This window comes from Salarias fasciatus, chromosome 13 (genome assembly GCF_902148845.1).
Source record: "Salarias fasciatus chromosome 13, fSalaFa1.1, whole genome shotgun sequence".
Lineage (NCBI taxonomy): Eukaryota > Metazoa > Chordata > Actinopteri > Blenniiformes > Blenniidae > Salarias > Salarias fasciatus.
The window spans coordinates 24,847,053-24,863,175 of NC_043757.1; the positions used below are offsets into that span (position 1 = coordinate 24,847,053).

Sequence of the window (16,123 nt, forward strand, 5' to 3'; positions counted from 1 at the left end):
GTGATGGGGTTTTTTTTTTGCAGTCCTTCAATAATATATCAAACTGATTACACCTGCTTCATAGCACTGAAGATCTATCAGCCATAACAAGTCAGTCTGACGAGGATAAAACAGAGATGATTAGATGACAGGGTTAGGTTATCTGTGGGGTGTGTGTGTGTGTGTATGTTTGCATGTGTTTTAGTGTTAATGGTGAAATATCAGGGTGTTTTCTGTGTGCAGTGATCAATATCAATCAAAAATGATTCAATGACATACAGAAATGAATACTTTAATTTCTTATTCATTTCATATAATTTCTCACAAATTATTCAAATACATGGATTAAAGCTGAAGAAGCGTCTCAGCTCAGTGGTGGAGGTATGAATATAACTGGTAAAGCTGTTCTTCATTTATCCTTTATTTTAATGCACAAATCAAAATGCATACGAGTGAAACTAGAATACAGAGTTCTGAAATGTGGAGTTGTTAGATCCTAATTCTGCCTTTGACTGGTTGTTGAAGGGTTAAACTTCATGTAAACTTCATTACTCACTGTAACTGACAAAAAAGAAAGTGTGTTTGTAAAAATGTTGGCATTGAATGCCAGTTTTACCAAATGCATCAATTAATAAAAGCAACTGAAGTGAAGTTCTTCTCAGACTGATTTTAGTAACGACTTTCCCCTGCAGCCTTTACCAAACTTTCTCTAAAGAGAAAATTTCAACCAGTGAATCAGTCAACTGCACCTGGTCCCACGTCCTGGAAGAAAGTTCAGAAGATAGTTCAGACTGATCAAGGACAGTTTGAAAATGAACTCTTTCAGATCTGGATCGTCTCAGTGTCTTTGTGACCCTGCATGTTGGATCAGTTGGCTCATCGATGGAGTTACAGGAGTCTCAAACTCCGGTCCTGGAGGGCTGACGTCCTCCTGAAGGCCAAACTCCCTGTGGTCACACTGTGACGAAGATCTGAAGCTCTGATGACTGATGACTCCAGGCTTTGGCGAAGTCCAGCAAGAAATGAATGAGTGAATGAATGAATGAATGAATAGCAAGCCATCCTTCCAGCTCCCTTCTCTCACCCAGCCACCCACTTATACGTCATCCATCTATCCATAAATTCATCCATTCATCCATCCATCTTCCCATCTATACATCCATCTATCATCTTTAAGTCCATCCATCCATCCATCCATCCATCCACATAGAGCAGGTTCCACCTGGACAGGTAATCAGTAAACACACTGTGGGACATTTACAGCCCAGCTGGCATTTTAGCGTTGAATCACTGTTGAATCAACGTCAGGTATCAATGTTGAATAACCGTTGAATTTTGTTTTCAATGTTATGTCTTCAACCATGAATCAATGTTGGTTTTAGTTCAACTGAGCAGTATAGCAGCAAAAGTGCAGAAAATTAAAAGTTGATTTGACCACCAGGCTTGCAGTCTGAGGTCTCAGTCAATTACACTTTTCATTGCAGACAGGTGAAACCCGAGATTCAAACTCACGACTTAGTGTACAGCGAGCATTAGCTTTACCTGTAGCGCTATTAGTTTATTGAGTACTGAATGTGCAAATGGGAGGGTGACCACTCGTTTGCAGAAAACTACTTATCCTGAAATACAGTGCAATACACACGAAACAAAGTGGTGGTTTTAAAAATGTTTGTTTTGTGTTTCACCCAAGTTCACAATTCGATGGAATTACGTACTAAATTTAACCGCTTGGGCGGCTCTTTTATAAGACATAATTCTATCTTTACGAGACAATGAAAACAAACAGACTCAAATAAAAAGAAATACAAAGCGGGGGTTAACATTCACATAAACAATTTTTCCAATGGTAAATTTATCAACGTTGTCTGGATGTTGAAGCAATGTTGTTTTTCAACCGACATATTTCAGCTAAATTTTTAGAAGTCATGATTTTAAAAATACTGACGATTAGATATACGTTTAAACAATTTTGATATTTCAATGTTGAATCCACAGTGAGTTTACGACACAACTTCAACCATTTACTATCAACGTTGTTTTGATGTTGAATTCATGTTTTTCATCAACTGACATTATTTCAACTAAATGTCAACGTTTAAGGTCGGTTGAATGCCAGCTGGGAGTCACCATTTAATCTCAAACTGGTTATCTGACTGTGGAAGGAGCTCGAGAACCTGGAAAACAACCACATCTTCACGGGGAGAACATGCAAAACTCCCCAACAGGACAGCTGACCCAGGATCCAACCAGCCCATGTCTTCCTATGAGGTTCGGCTACAAAGCAGTGTGCAGTTTGTCTGGTGGTCTTCCTGAGGCTGCTTCACTTTAAACTGTTACATTTATGCAGACTTGCTATAAAGTGGGATGAAACTCAGAACATTGAGGCCTTTACTCACAGCTGGACTTCTATCATGGCTGTTCTGAGGACTGTTAAAACCTTCAGATCCACAGTGTGAATTTACTCTTGCTGTGTTTGTATTTCACTCCGATGAGCCACTTTTGATTGGTGGCTGCAGTAAGAAGATCTCACCACCAGAGGGAGCTGCTGTTAGACTATGGAGTCACTGTGTCATTGCTCCAGCATGGTGGTTCATCATGAAAAACAATACACAACCTCAAATTCCTTAAATTCCTGTTTTAAAATGAGCGCCAGTCACTGCCATCCAGTGGGCTGTACTGTGGAGAACCGGAGCACTGAAGAACCACGGAGGTCTGGACTCCATAAACACTAAACATAAACATAAACACTGAAAACAGAGCTGCGGCAGAGGAGGAGACGCTGGAATCTGACGTCACACTGCGGAAGTGAAAGTTAAAGTCAGAGCTGCAGTTCAGACACGTCTCTGAGTTTCTCTGTGAAGAAATCTGACCTGAGTTCATCTGGACTTTCACAGACACTGACTCCAACACTGGTGAGTACAGCTGATCACACTGATACTGACTCTCAGGAAACTGATGAAGAAGGTGAACAAACGTCCTCTTTTGTCCACGTTTCAGGTCTGTTTCAGGGTGTGTGTGACAAAAACTAAAATATTTAATCTGTGAATATGATAGAATGGTGACGTATAAAATACAGTAAAAGAACGGAATGATTTTTATGATTACTAAGGAAATTAAATTGGAATTTTAAAAAATCGTTCCTTTATTTATTTATTTATTTATTTTTAATAAAGTTTATTTCATCTGGTTTCTACAGCTCTGGAGACTTTGAACTCCACATCAGGATAGGATTTTTAGAGGGAAAGGGTCACTGAGTATGATTATTGCTCAAGAAATTATATGTTGGATATATAAAATACAGTTGCTCCTCTACCAGTTGGGAGTGTCATTTAATTCAAAGCATTTAATGCTTTCAGTGGGACTGGAGAAACGGTGAACGTCAGGAGCAGAACCGTGAAGCGACTCTCAGACTCCAGCAGCCTGCTCAGTGAGACTCACTCCACCTCACACCTGGCAGTAGCCTGGGGAGGACTGCAGGACTGAGGACAGGTGAGAGCAGCACCAGGACGTCTTACAGCTTTGGCTCATTTCTCCGAGCAGACCAGACGTTCTCGGTTCTCATGTCAGAAACAACCTGGACGTTCAGCTCAGCACCACAGTTCTCCTGTCAGAGATCACGTCTCTTCCAAACAGTTCACTCAGGAGGAAAAACTACATTTCTCTACATCTCCAGCTTCGTCCTGCCGTCCTGCCTCCAGAGTCTCCTGGACTTCAGCTCAGAACCTTCTCTGCAGGGACGCTACAGCCTCCACCTCATTCTGAGCGTTGCTTTGAAGACTCCACCCACGCCGAGCCAGGACACTGTATAATGGAAACTGACCGGTTCTGAGGCCGAGGCCGGCCAGAGCCAGCCGTGGAGGGACAGGGCCACGAGTCTCTGCTTGTTCCAGTCTGTCCCTGTCCTCATGTCCATCCTTCAGAGCCTCGGTGGCTGGAGGATGAATTCACAGTTACTCTGTTACTTCCTGGTTACTGAAGACACAGATCCCGGAGCTGCTTTCTGGACCAATCAGGATTCAGGAAACACCTGCTGCATTCAATGACCCATCAGGTCGGAAATCTGAGCTCTTCTGTTTGCTCTGTTTTCAGACCACATGGCTTCTGGAGCAGAGGAGACTCCGGGAGTCCCCAGATGTCCAGGAGGAGGCGGAGCCTGTGACCCTCTGAAGAAGACCCCCTCTGAGCCCGAGGTGGGGGCTCTCTGCAGTCTGGAGACCCCCTCTGAGCCAGACAGGGGGGCTCTCTGCAGTCGGCACTCAGAAGAACTGGTCTTGTTCTGCGAGGACCGGCAGCAGCTGCTGTGTGTTTCCTGCAGAGTGTCAGAAGAACACGGTCGGCACACGGTCCGAGACGTCCAGGAAGCAGCTGGAAGGCGGAGGCAGCAGCTGAAGGAGCGCCTGCAGCCGCTACGGCAGCGGCTGAAGCGCCATGAGAGACTGGCCCTGGAGCTGGATTTAGCAGCGGAACACCTGAAGGTCCAGGCCCGGCGCACAGAGAGCCAGATCCAGGAGACCTTCCGGAAGCTCCGGCGGTTCCTGTCGGAGGAGGAGGAGGCCCGGCTGGCCGCTCTGAGGGCGGAGGAGGAGCAGAAGAGCAGGGCCGTGGAGGACAAGATGGAGGCTCTGAGGACGGAGACAGCAGCTCTGGAGGACACGGTCAGAGCCACAGAGCAGGAGCTGAGAGCCCCAGACGTCTCCTTCCTGTCCAGCTACCAGGCCGCGGTGCAGCGGGTGCAGAGCCGCCCCCTGCTGGACCCCCCACGGCTGTCCTCCGGAGCTCTGATCCACCAGGCCCAACATCTGGGAAACCTGGCCTTCAACATCTGGGAGAAGATGAAGGACCTGGTGTCCTACTGTCCCCTCATCCTGGACCCAAACACAGCTCATCCGGACCTGGTCCTGTCTGAAGACCTGACCTGCCTGACCGGGGGGGACTGGCAGACGCTTCCAGAGAACCCGGAACGCTTTGACCCGTCCTGCTCGGTCCTGAGCTCCCGGGGCTTCACCTCCGGAACCCACAGCTGGCAGCTGGAGGTGGGACACAGCGTCAGCTGGTCGCTGGGCGTGGCCGTGGCGTCCGTCCAAAGGAAGGACGACATCTGGTCCGGGTTCTGGGAGGTCGGGCTCCATGACGGTAAATATTTTGAATGGGCTCCTCCAGCACCCCTCACGGTTCTGCCGGTCCAGAATCGGCTGGACCGGATCCGCATGAGTCTGGACTGTGACGAGGGAACCTTGACCTTCTCCGATCCGGAGACCCTCCAGCACCTGCACACCTTCACCCTCACCTGCACCGAGGAGCTGCTCCCTGTGGTCAGCACCGAGGACGGAGTCCGGGTCTCCCACTGCCACGTGTCTGTCCTGGTGGACCCGCTCTGAGTCCGTACACCTTACGCACACACACACACACACACACACACACACACACACACACACACAGACAGACAGACACAGATACAGGAAAATAGCTTATACTCAATCCGTCCATGATCTGTGCCTTGCTAAATGACATTTTGCAACCTGGAGCCTGTTGATTGATTGATCAAAATCTTTATTCTTTTATCATACATGTGAAAAAGAAACATAACATAAACAAATAAATTTTGATTAAAGAGGAATGCTCCGATCCAGCCTGTTTCATTCTTCTCTACATTCTCATCAATAACTGATCAGCTGGATCGACAGTTATTCACCACACTGATCCACCGCTCTGCGGCTCTCCACAGCTCTCCACAGCTCCCGCCTCAGTGCCAACACACCCTCAGCCCTGATCAGTGGGATCCTGGTGGGTATCAGTGGAACGCTGCCTCTCTCACAGAACGATGACTTCTGCTTTGCTTCCTACATTATTTCAAAGGTTTTGAACTCCAAACTCCACAGGGTTGGTGAATTCTAAAGCTGGGCACTAGAAAAGTCATGGATGGAGAGAGCTGGTTGTTAAATAGTGAAATGAACCCAGACGGACAGATTGAAAACCTTCTCTCTGTCTCTGAGTGAAATACAGCTCACTTCACACTATTCAACATGTGTTTACAGCTGCTGACTGGAGAAATAACTAACCTGAGTTTCTGTGGACATTTACCAACCATTTTTATCCTGAGTGAGGTTAATTTCTGTTGCGCAAACTTTTATTGACTAAACTTTACAAGCTAGCTCGCTAGCTAAACACACTTTTGCAGATCTTGGTCAAAATAAACGCTAACGCCACCAAACTTGAGATCCTTGGTAGGCATGCAACTGTGGGTGTATTGGCCCGATTTGGCCAACACTGGCCACTAGGTGGCGCTCTATAGATAGGAAATTATATCTATTAAACAGCTTGACCGATGTTTATGAAACTTGGTAAATATGAACCTAATTCACTCCCGAGGCAATATCTTGAAGATAATTGTGATTGGTCAAAGTGGGTGTGGCTTGTTTTTTTTTTTAAATCCCGCTGCAGCCCAACCCATACAAGGGAGGGTGGCACAAATCGCAGAGTTGGTCCAGAACCTTGACGCGACGGATTACGCAAAAAAATCTATTTAGTTCGATAGCAGGTGGCTATTATCCATGTAAACGCGTTTTGGGCTATAACTCCCTCACCGTATGTTGCACATACAAAATCTTATGTCCTCAGATTCCTTGAATAAAACTGAATCACCTGGGCTAGGCCACGCCCATTTCCACCTGATAGGCATGCACGCCCGTGGTCCCTCGTGGCAAATTTCTGTGGACTCCGCTGAATCTGGGGTCCGAGTTGCGCGGGAGGCTTGGCCCCCTGTCAGCACTGCTCGCAGTTCTAGTTTTACTTGTGTCCCACACAATACTTATATTTTGTCCTGTCCAGTATTTGCAGCTGAGAAACTCCAGATGAACTCAGCAGAATGGAGCTCACATACGGACTCACAGCTTTGTGTGGACTGCAGTTCATAACTGTGTAAAGTTCAGCTTCTCTGCTTGTTCTCATCTTCTTCAATCAATCAATCAATTCATTTTTTTATCGCCCAGTATCACAACAACACTTGCCTCAGAGGCTTCAAGATGTTACATTGGTTGGTAAAAATAAAAACAGTGAATAAGCATAATGTTAATATGTCAAATTCACAGTGACGAGACAAAACGAAGCAACCACCGCCTTAGACCCTCACATCCGGCAAGAAAAAACTCCAAAAACCCAGTGGGAAAAGAAGAAATCTTGGGGAGAACCACAGTATGGAGGGATCCCACTCCCAGGGACGGACAGCTTTGGCAACAGCTAGCATGAGACAATAAGAAGTAAAGCTTAGGACTATGTTGAGTAGTTGACTTCTTGCTGGGACTGAACCAGAAGAGGAGCTTCGTCTCTTCATCACTCTCTGCTGATGGTTGATGATGTGCTGCCCTCTGCTGGCCACAGACAGGAACCACAACACGTCGACCAATTCCACTGAATGAAACTCTTGAACTCACAGCTCTGTTGAAGATGTAACAGATGATCAGTGATCCACCTCAATATCTGAGGCCCTTACACCAACTTTGAAAACAACATTGTGTTTTTAGGTCAGTTCAAATGCCATTTTAATCTCAGAGCAACATCAGAAAGTTGGTTAAACAGTGCTGTGGATAAGTGATTTTGGCATTGAAGGGGATGAAATAGTTGACAGACAGACAAAAGAAGAGTGGAGGTGGTGTGGCGTTGTTCACTGACACCACTGTGGAGTTTAAGGTGGTGGAACACACGTGAACCATAGATTAGAATGTATTGCTGTTGAAATGTTTATGGAGAAGAAGAAAAATACTGTGAGTTGCATTTCTAGAGTACCAACTTCAAACATTGACTCATTTACAGAATGGATGAAGGAATACCTTTCCAAAGCAAATGTAAGAGTTCTGTTGGTCTGTGGAGATTTGAACGTGGATCTTCTCAATCCAAACCAACATCAAAAAGACTGGGGGATTTATGAACACTCTCAACGCTCTGAATGTATTTCTGAAGATCACCAGAGCCAGCAGGATCAGTACTCATTCTGCAACATTGACTGATTATATATTTACCTCTGCCAGGAGGTTATGTAATCACATGGGTTTGTTGGTTTGTTGGTAGGTTTGTTAGCAACATTATGAAAAAAGTAATGGACGGATTGCAATGAAACTTTGTGGAAAGGTGGGCCTTGGGCTAACTTAGAATCCATTAAATTTTGGTGATGATCCGGATCACTGTCTGGATCCAGGAATGTTTTAAAGGATTCTTTATCATTGAGAGATAGGACAGTCTTTCACATAGTTGGGCAGGCCCGCCGACAGGGGTCGTGCGACTTTTTGACCTGTGGCGGAGGTCTGCGCTCTCTGAGTGCCAAATTCTAGTTACAAATGTGACAAACAATTGCATCGTGAGTGGACCACTTTCCACACGGACGTGAAGCCGTCATACTCAGTAAATCACCACACACATTAAGAAAAACGTGGAAATACAAAACACAAGGGCTAATTCTTTCAATACTAACATTCCCTCATTCAGAAAAAGACAATCAATCATGAAAAACTCTGAAAACTCTGCTGTTCTACAAAACACAAACAGGAAGTAGCTATGGGGGCCCATGAGGCTTTGCACTATTCAAAATTTTGACAGTAATATTTTTCAGTGTTACTGTGAATGAATATGGGTTGTAAATATCGGTTACCGGCCTCGTTGACTACCGATGATGGGTGTTGGTATTGGCCCTGAAAAACCATATGGGCCTGTCTCTAATCAAGACCCAGTTTGTTCCAGGGTCCATCCAGCGGTGGAATGGGCTGCAGGGCAGCAGGGCGAGTGCAGGCTCTTTTATCATCTCACTGACAAGGTGTACATGAAGCCATGCAGGACTGAACTTGTGAATGGATCTTTGGCCACCAGCAGAGGTCCCGCAGGCGTTGTTTGGAGCCAACAGTTCCCTGATGACTCTCATGTGCAAATGTGATCAGTGCATGTCTTAGTGAGACTGGTTCAGTCAGCCTGGTAGCTCTGAGGATGTCGTCCTCCTGGACTGAGAGTCCTTCTTGTATCTTGTAGTGTGGAGTCACCATGTCACTTCCTGGTTTGACTTGCGAGTGGGGGGCAGAAAGCTCAGGGCAGGATGAGCAGGCATTGTGGATGTCAGTTACCGGGAGGGCGCTCAGCCAAATAGAAATCCAGGCCACCAACTCAGACTCAGCATCCTGAGAAGAGTCAGAGTGCACAGATCATGGGAGGCGTGACAGACAATCAGTGTGTAGTTCAGAGAACCTGGTCTGCAGATTACATCTTAATCAAAGCAGAGCAGGCGGGCAGACTAGTCAACGCTGGCTTGACTAAAACATGCTGCTGCTGCTGCTGCTGCCACTGCTGACAGCTCAGCTACGTGTCTTCAGCTGGTTGGAAGACGCCACCACGTCCCTCTGCAGCCTGACCGGCTCTGCAGGACGGAGAGTAGTGGACAAGCAGGACTCTGGAGGACACCTTCACAGCAGAAGCTGATGAATCCAGCAGGGCAAGATCAAGCCAGAAACTCCTCATCTCCACATTACAGTCACAAGGCCTCCTCGGGGTCAGTGAACCACGGTTTGAGAAGCCACTCACTGCGGCAGGGTTGTGAATGGATGTGGCTCCTCCACACCGGCGTCTGAAGTCCGCCTGGACCTCCTGCAGAACAGCAAAGTCCAGCAGTCTGTTGGAAACTGCACTGAACAGTCACAGTGTTCCTGTCTTCATCATGTGGACGACCGGACTTCACCTTCATGTCCGTCCCAAGGAGCTCTTCTTCCATGAACTGTCAGAAACAGCCATTTCAGCAACAACCAACGCAGGTTATGTATTTAGCCACATGACTAACTCCCTTAGAAATGTAGAAATGTATTTACAAGGCTCCGTAAAGGAAAGCTCCACAGAGTCATCTGTTGGATGGAGGGACGGAGTGTAAAGACCTTCAGCTGGAGGTGATGGAGGCTAACAGAGCCCGGGGTGGAGCTGGAGCTGCTGGACTGTGGCCCTCTCCTTCGGGAGGATCCCCAGACCCTTCTTCAGGAAGTCCTGACAGTCTGGAGGAACAGAGAGAGGAAAGAAACCACGAATACAGGAAGCTGAATGGAATCCTAGTGATGAAGAGGAGGAGAGGAGATGGAGAGAAGAGGGCTGGTAGGGGCAGATCAAGACTGAACCTGGTTTTCTACCTGCAGACAGGGTTATGTGGATCCTCAGGAAAACACAAGGAGGACATGGTGCAGGACTGTTAAACGCTCCTTCATGAGGACTGACTTCTGCTCTCAGTGTGTCTTCGGAGGACGGGAGCCGTGTGGAAAACAAAAGGGCAGAAATCTCACCGCAGCAGGCGGTGAAGACCGACGACGGCTCGGAGAAGCAGCTCACCCCAAAGTAGATGAGCCGGACACGGAGGCGCCTCCACCGGACCGGCCCCGCAGGTGGAGCTTTCCCAACTCCATTCCTCTACTCAGGGTGTGTGTTCCAAGTGGTTGACGGTTGTGTTGGTGGGTCCCGTCCCGTCGCAGGGTCACAGTTTTTCTACAAGTTGGAGCACATGCAACCTTTTTTTTCATTTCTTGCTCACCTTTAAACGGGGGGAGGAGTGAGGGAGATTTAGGCAGGTTACAAAACCTTACATCAGTACTGACATTAAAAGCACTCAGCAGCCCTGAAAAACATGGGACAGGAGGAAGAAAAGGGTCGAGTCCTGCCCCTTCCTCACAAAATCACATCATCATCAATAGAAAAACTATTTTGTTATTCAACAGCCTCTGTGTTTTGTTGACTGTTGACGTTCAAGATGATATCCCCTCGCTAGTCGAGATAAACGATCCCAGCACAGACGGAGTCATGCTGACCAGCTGTGGACGCTATGCCGTTCCTGTTATCAATACGCGAGTGCAGATCAAACATTCCACGTGTTTCGTTTCAGTACTTCAGGATTCAGAATCATCATCATTATTATTATTGTTATGAGAATAAAGTCAGAATTCTGAGTAACCACTGGCAATCAATACTGGAACAGTAAAAAGGTAAAACTTTGCCAAGGTTCACGCTCAGGGACCCACAGTGACCATCACCTGCACAGCTGCTCCTCCCATGTGCAGTGGAGGTGGGTGGAGGCGTTTCCCGCCACGGTCTCCTTGGTCTTTTTCATGCTGATACAGATTGTTTTCTCTTCACCGGCTCTCCAGATGTTCCACCCCTCTCTGTGTCGGGACTCGTCGTCCTCAGTGAAGCGTCCCACGACTGCTGTGTCGTCACAGATTCACCATGTCACAACTCTGGCGTGTGGTAGAGCAGTCAGACATTAGCAGAGTGAGCAGGAGGAGGCTCGGCACACACATGCCGGGTTGGATTGTTCACCCACTAATAGAGACAGGTTAGTGTTACCCTACTGACGATGTGTTGTTGCAATATCCTGCTATTCATTCATTTAATCATTTAAACCCATTTATTATCAGAAAAATTAAGATGAGAAGGTGTAGCACACTTCTATTTGATCCCATGTGGGATCCTCCATTGTGGCTCAAGTGTCCGTCAGCTCAAAAGAAGTTTTGAACTTTGCAACATTGCAGGTCTTTCTCCTGTTGCTCTGAGACTTGTGTACGTTGCCGATGAAGAGATGATGGTGGCTGAGCTTCATGCAGCATGTCTGCGCCTCCTCCACTCCTGCCCAGCTCCATCGTCCCTCTTCCTCCCTGCAGGGCCTGTGGTGCCTGAGCTGAAAAACCCAGTAGGTCTGCTGTTAGGATTTTATATTTAACATGCAAAAATATATTTTTGGCAACCTCACACCCTCAGAGGAGGCAGAGTTTTCTCCAAGGGTGAACGCTGGCCGGGGCATCGGTGACTTTCCCCCTGTGGTCTCTGGTTCCCCAGGACCAGGCTGGGATGAAGAGGAACAGCAGAGGAGGAGAAAGACCTCTTGTTATGCTCTATAATTATGTCAATCGGTTTTTCAACCTCTGCGCTGCTGCTACAAGGAATTATCGCCATCTACTCTTCAGCTATGTGAATAGATGTTCAGCTTTTTTTCCCCTGGACTTTATTTTCACTGGCAAACACCCACGTGGTCCGTGGCCCACCAGTTGAGAAAAATTTGGGGAACACTGCAAAAAGTCCAAATCTGAGCGAGTTTTTTCAACTTGTTTTGAGTGAAAATGTCTAATTTTACTTGATTTAAGATAAATGTAGTTAAATTTTATATTTGATCAAGACAAAAAGGCTTGATTCAAGAGAAAATTCTCTGAAATCAAGAAAATTTTTTGTTTGTTCTATTGGCAGATTTTTTTTCTTAGATTAAGAAATTTTTACTTGAAATTAGTAAAATAATCTGCCAGCAGAGCAATTTCTGTTTGCTTGTTTGTTTGTTTGTTTGTTTGACGTCACTATTTCCCGTCATGCACCCGAAGAGGTGGGAACGAATCGGTCGCGATGTGACCGGAGCCTGGGCGCTTCTGTCAGATTATGTGAGATCTATGTCAGAATCCACTCAGCAGCCTGTCGGGAGTCTTGTTTGTGGGTTTTGAGCCAACTTGTGATGTGGTCCCACCGGGAGTCAGAGAGACCTCATGTATACTATTTAAATAGTGCTCGGTTTGTTTTATTCTATGTTCAGCAGTTCTGTCTGGCAGCTCATGCTTTGCTCGCATGTGCTGTACAGCTGTTCGCCCTCATTGAGGGGCGTCAGTCACAATGTCTGTTGTACAGGTGTGAAGACCAGGGCGGAGTTGCAAGAGAGGGGATTGGGTGGGCAGGCAACTCCACTGCATCTCACACTTGTTAGGGAGAAACACCTTTTTCACAAAAACCTTCCCTCTTTTTTCAACAAACCTTTCAACTCTTACAAACTTTGGAACGGAACACACACACACCACACCAGGCTAGCTTTGTGCAATAAAAGTGCTTTTCTAAGTCTGATATTTACCAAAAAATAAAAAACTGGCTTTATTTTCTCAGTCATAGTTCTCAATCCTGCCAAGTCATTTCATGACATTTCATTTTTCATGACAAAAGGTTTGATATATGAAGGAAATTCATTATGAAACAGTAAAACTATGTTTTCCATTCAGGAATATTGATTCATGAATTAAACACTGACCAAAGGTTACTTCTAATCATCCAGGGAGTCGTTACTCTTACAGGCTATCATTAGTCCAGAAAGGATGGAGATTATCAAGATGAGGAATCTGTGGAAAGAGCCAATCATGAACATCCAGTCAAATTGCTTTAGAAGAAAAACATATTTTGGAAAAAATATTTTCAGTCTCATCACAAAACAATGATTAGTTTTGACACCAGAGCTCAGTCTTCAGGCACTAGATGGGTTCACGTCATGTAAGATGTGACAGTATTGCTTCTGCTTTTGGAGCTCAGGAAAATGAATGACAGGACAGTTAGATCAAACGTCTTTGACTAATCACATGATGGGTCTGGGGATCGCTTTGTCTACAGATTGAAACGGATCCAACAGACCAAAGACCTTCTGTCTTCCAGACCTCCAGAGACAAAGATCTGCTCTGCAAAACCATCTAACTTTATTACCAAGTCAGTATTAATGTCAGCTGCTTTTCTGTTGTTGTTGTTAATGGGATGAAGTGAATATGAGACAGTTTTAGACTGAAGACTGGAGTTATTTTGCTGATGTGTGTTTTCAATATCTAGAACATGAATAAGATTTGTGTGTGTGTGTTATTTTCCAGCATCCTTGTTGAACAGAACTATAATCTGATGTACACTCATCTTAACTGTCCTTTATTAGCAACTGCAGTGATATCCTAGTGGTAGAGCATCTGCCGTTCACGCGAGAGGTCGTGGGTTGGCGTCCCAGCTGTGTCATGTTATTTTTTTTTTACTAATTGAAATTCTTAATTTAAGTAAAACATTCTTAAAGTCAGCTTCATCAAGAAAGCAGAACACTTATTTTAAGTAAATATTTCTCACACGACAAAGTTTCTTTGCTTGTTATAAGCAAATTTTCTTACATTTTGGACTATTTTTTCTAGTTTTAAGACACATTTTGCTCTTAAAGTGGCTAGATTTATAGTCTCGTTTTAAGAATTCTAGCCAAGTAAATTTTGCTTACCCCATTAGCAAATTTTTTTTTTTTTTTTTTGCTCAAAACAAGAAAATTTGCCCAGATTTAAGAATATTTAACTTATTTCTAGTAGGGCTGTTTTTGCAGTGTGCACCTGTGTATTGTGAGTTGTGTACCTGCAGATGTTTTTTTCTCTTCAGAAATCCTTAAATTGCAGGTGTGCAAGTTCTACAAGTGACAGATTAAAAAAAGTTGCATGCAAAAGCTCCTCTCCTCTGATTGGCTGTGGAGTCTGGCCAGCCCAGGTGAGCACGGCCTTTTTCTCCCCTGACTGAAGGGACAGATGGTTTTTCAACAAATACGTCAGTGCAGCTCTGTGATGTGTGACTTGAAGATGAAGGAAGGAGATTCTGTGACTCTTGGCCAAGAACTTCACATTGATGCAGGCGAACAAATGTTTTTCACCTCATTTATTGCAACACGTTCTCCATTGGTTTTCCACACGCGCAAACACACACACACACACACACACGCTCAGTCTCGTATTTCTATCCTTGTGGGGACCTTCCATTGACTCCCATTCATGTCTAGCCCCTAACCCTGACCCTTACCCTAACCCTAACCCACACCACAACAAAGCCTAACCCTAAAGAAATGTTTTTGCACTTTTACTTTTTTCAGTAACAACAACATGGTCAAGAAAACACTGTTTCTCCTACTTAGGACCGGAAAAAGGTCCCCACAAGGCACGTCGTTCCACGTTTTGCTATCCTTGTGGGGACATTTGGCCCCAACAAGGATAGAAATACGAGAACACACACACACACACACACACACACACACACACACACACACACACACACACACACACACACACACACACACACACAAAGCAGCACATTCTGCTTTCTTCTGACCAAATATGAGAAACGTAGAAATGCTTCCAGGTGACTGGGAGGCTTCCCTCTCTCAATGTGGAGAATAAACAAAGCTCTCCCCCGGTCTCAGATCAGCGTGTCTTATGGTCTGGTGGCGCCCCCTTGTGGGAAAAGGGAAGACGTGTGAATTGATTTAAACTCGGACAGTCCAAACTCTACCAATGAGGATTGTTACGGTCATTTCACATGGAGATGAAAACTGCCTGCTGCTCCCACGTGACACTGAGCTGGTTCTCCCCTGCTCTCCTCTCCTCTCTTTGTCTCTGTTCTGTTTGTTCACAATCTGGTTATTCCTATATCCTCTCCTGAAGCAGCCCAACTTTAGGCTGACACTAAAGAGGCAGTGACTCAGAGCTGACAACTTTTCACTGAATTCCTCAATAGGGGAAACCAACAGGAGAGGGTTTAAGCCTCACTTCCACAGCTCAGTATGCGCCGATACGGTACGGTACAATGCAGGATTTCCTGTATTTCCAGTGACTAAAGTTGTGGATAGTACCAAAGGTACCACAGCCACCCATCACCATTGTTCAGAACTCATCTGAGGTACCTGGCACATGGCTACGGATCCCAAAGGGAGGAGCTACCACACTGCTGTCCACTGATGGATCAGTGACGATCGTCATTTTTGATAAGTCCACCATGTTTAAAGACTCACGGTTTTGCTTGGACACCTGAGCAGCGCTGCACAAAATGTAAGGAACTGCAGAGCGACTACCGGAGAGTGAAGGACCACGACGGCTGAAGTGGGACTGACCTGTTGTTTCGCATGATGTACTGATGTGAACATACCTGCCATGTTACAAGGCCATTCACAACCTCACCTACACTCTAAAGGAACTCTCTGCTGGCGGTCTGGGTCTGCTGTGCCATACCGTACCACGCTGTGCTGTACTTTGCTGTAGAAACGATTGTTCAAAATATTGTAGCGGCCGTGGACGCCGCTGGGGATCGCTGCCCTAGCTGACTGTGTGTCGGGCGCCGCAAGGCATTCTGGGTAGGGGTTGTTTGGGCCGTTTCGGTGCCGTGTTTTATGTTTAAATGTGTTTATTCGTGTTCCCGTTTGATATGTTTGTGTTTTGTATTTGTGTTAGCAGGCTATGTGCTGTTGCCATTTTTCTGTTCTTTGTGTTGTTTTGTTTCTGTCCTGCCGGACCCCGAGTGAGTGGGGTAGCCAGGGGAGTGGCGTGGCCTGCGTGCCAGCGGT

At 45.9% G+C, this 16,123-nt stretch overlaps 1 protein-coding gene across 8 annotated transcripts; it reads left to right on the plus strand.

The window, feature by feature from the left end:
* Positions 1 to 2,749: 2,749 nt before the first annotated feature.
* LOC115399903 (tripartite motif-containing protein 35-like) lies at positions 2,750 to 14,822 on the plus strand. 8 transcript variants are annotated; one of them, XR_003932738.1, is made up of 4 exons: positions 2,750 to 2,891; positions 3,336 to 3,468; positions 4,069 to 5,416; positions 14,792 to 14,822. XR_003932738.1 is itself a non-coding variant. In XM_030107589.1 (4 exons), exons 3-4 carry the CDS (start codon positions 4,074 to 4,076, stop codon positions 5,355 to 5,357), a joined length of 1,242 nt encoding a protein of 413 aa, XP_029963449.1. In that variant the 5' UTR covers positions 2,750 to 2,891; positions 3,336 to 3,468; positions 3,653 to 4,073; the 3' UTR covers positions 5,358 to 5,604. The 8 variants fall into 8 exon arrangements, 7 of the variants coding, with proteins under 7 accessions (XP_029963449.1, XP_029963450.1, XP_029963446.1 ...); XM_030107589.1 differs by lacking the exon at positions 14,792 to 14,822 and having other exon boundaries at positions 3,653 to 4,171; positions 4,214 to 5,604; XM_030107590.1 differs by lacking the exon at positions 14,792 to 14,822 and having other exon boundaries at positions 4,069 to 4,171; positions 4,214 to 5,604.
* The last annotated feature ends 1,301 nt before the right edge of the window (positions 14,823 to 16,123 follow it).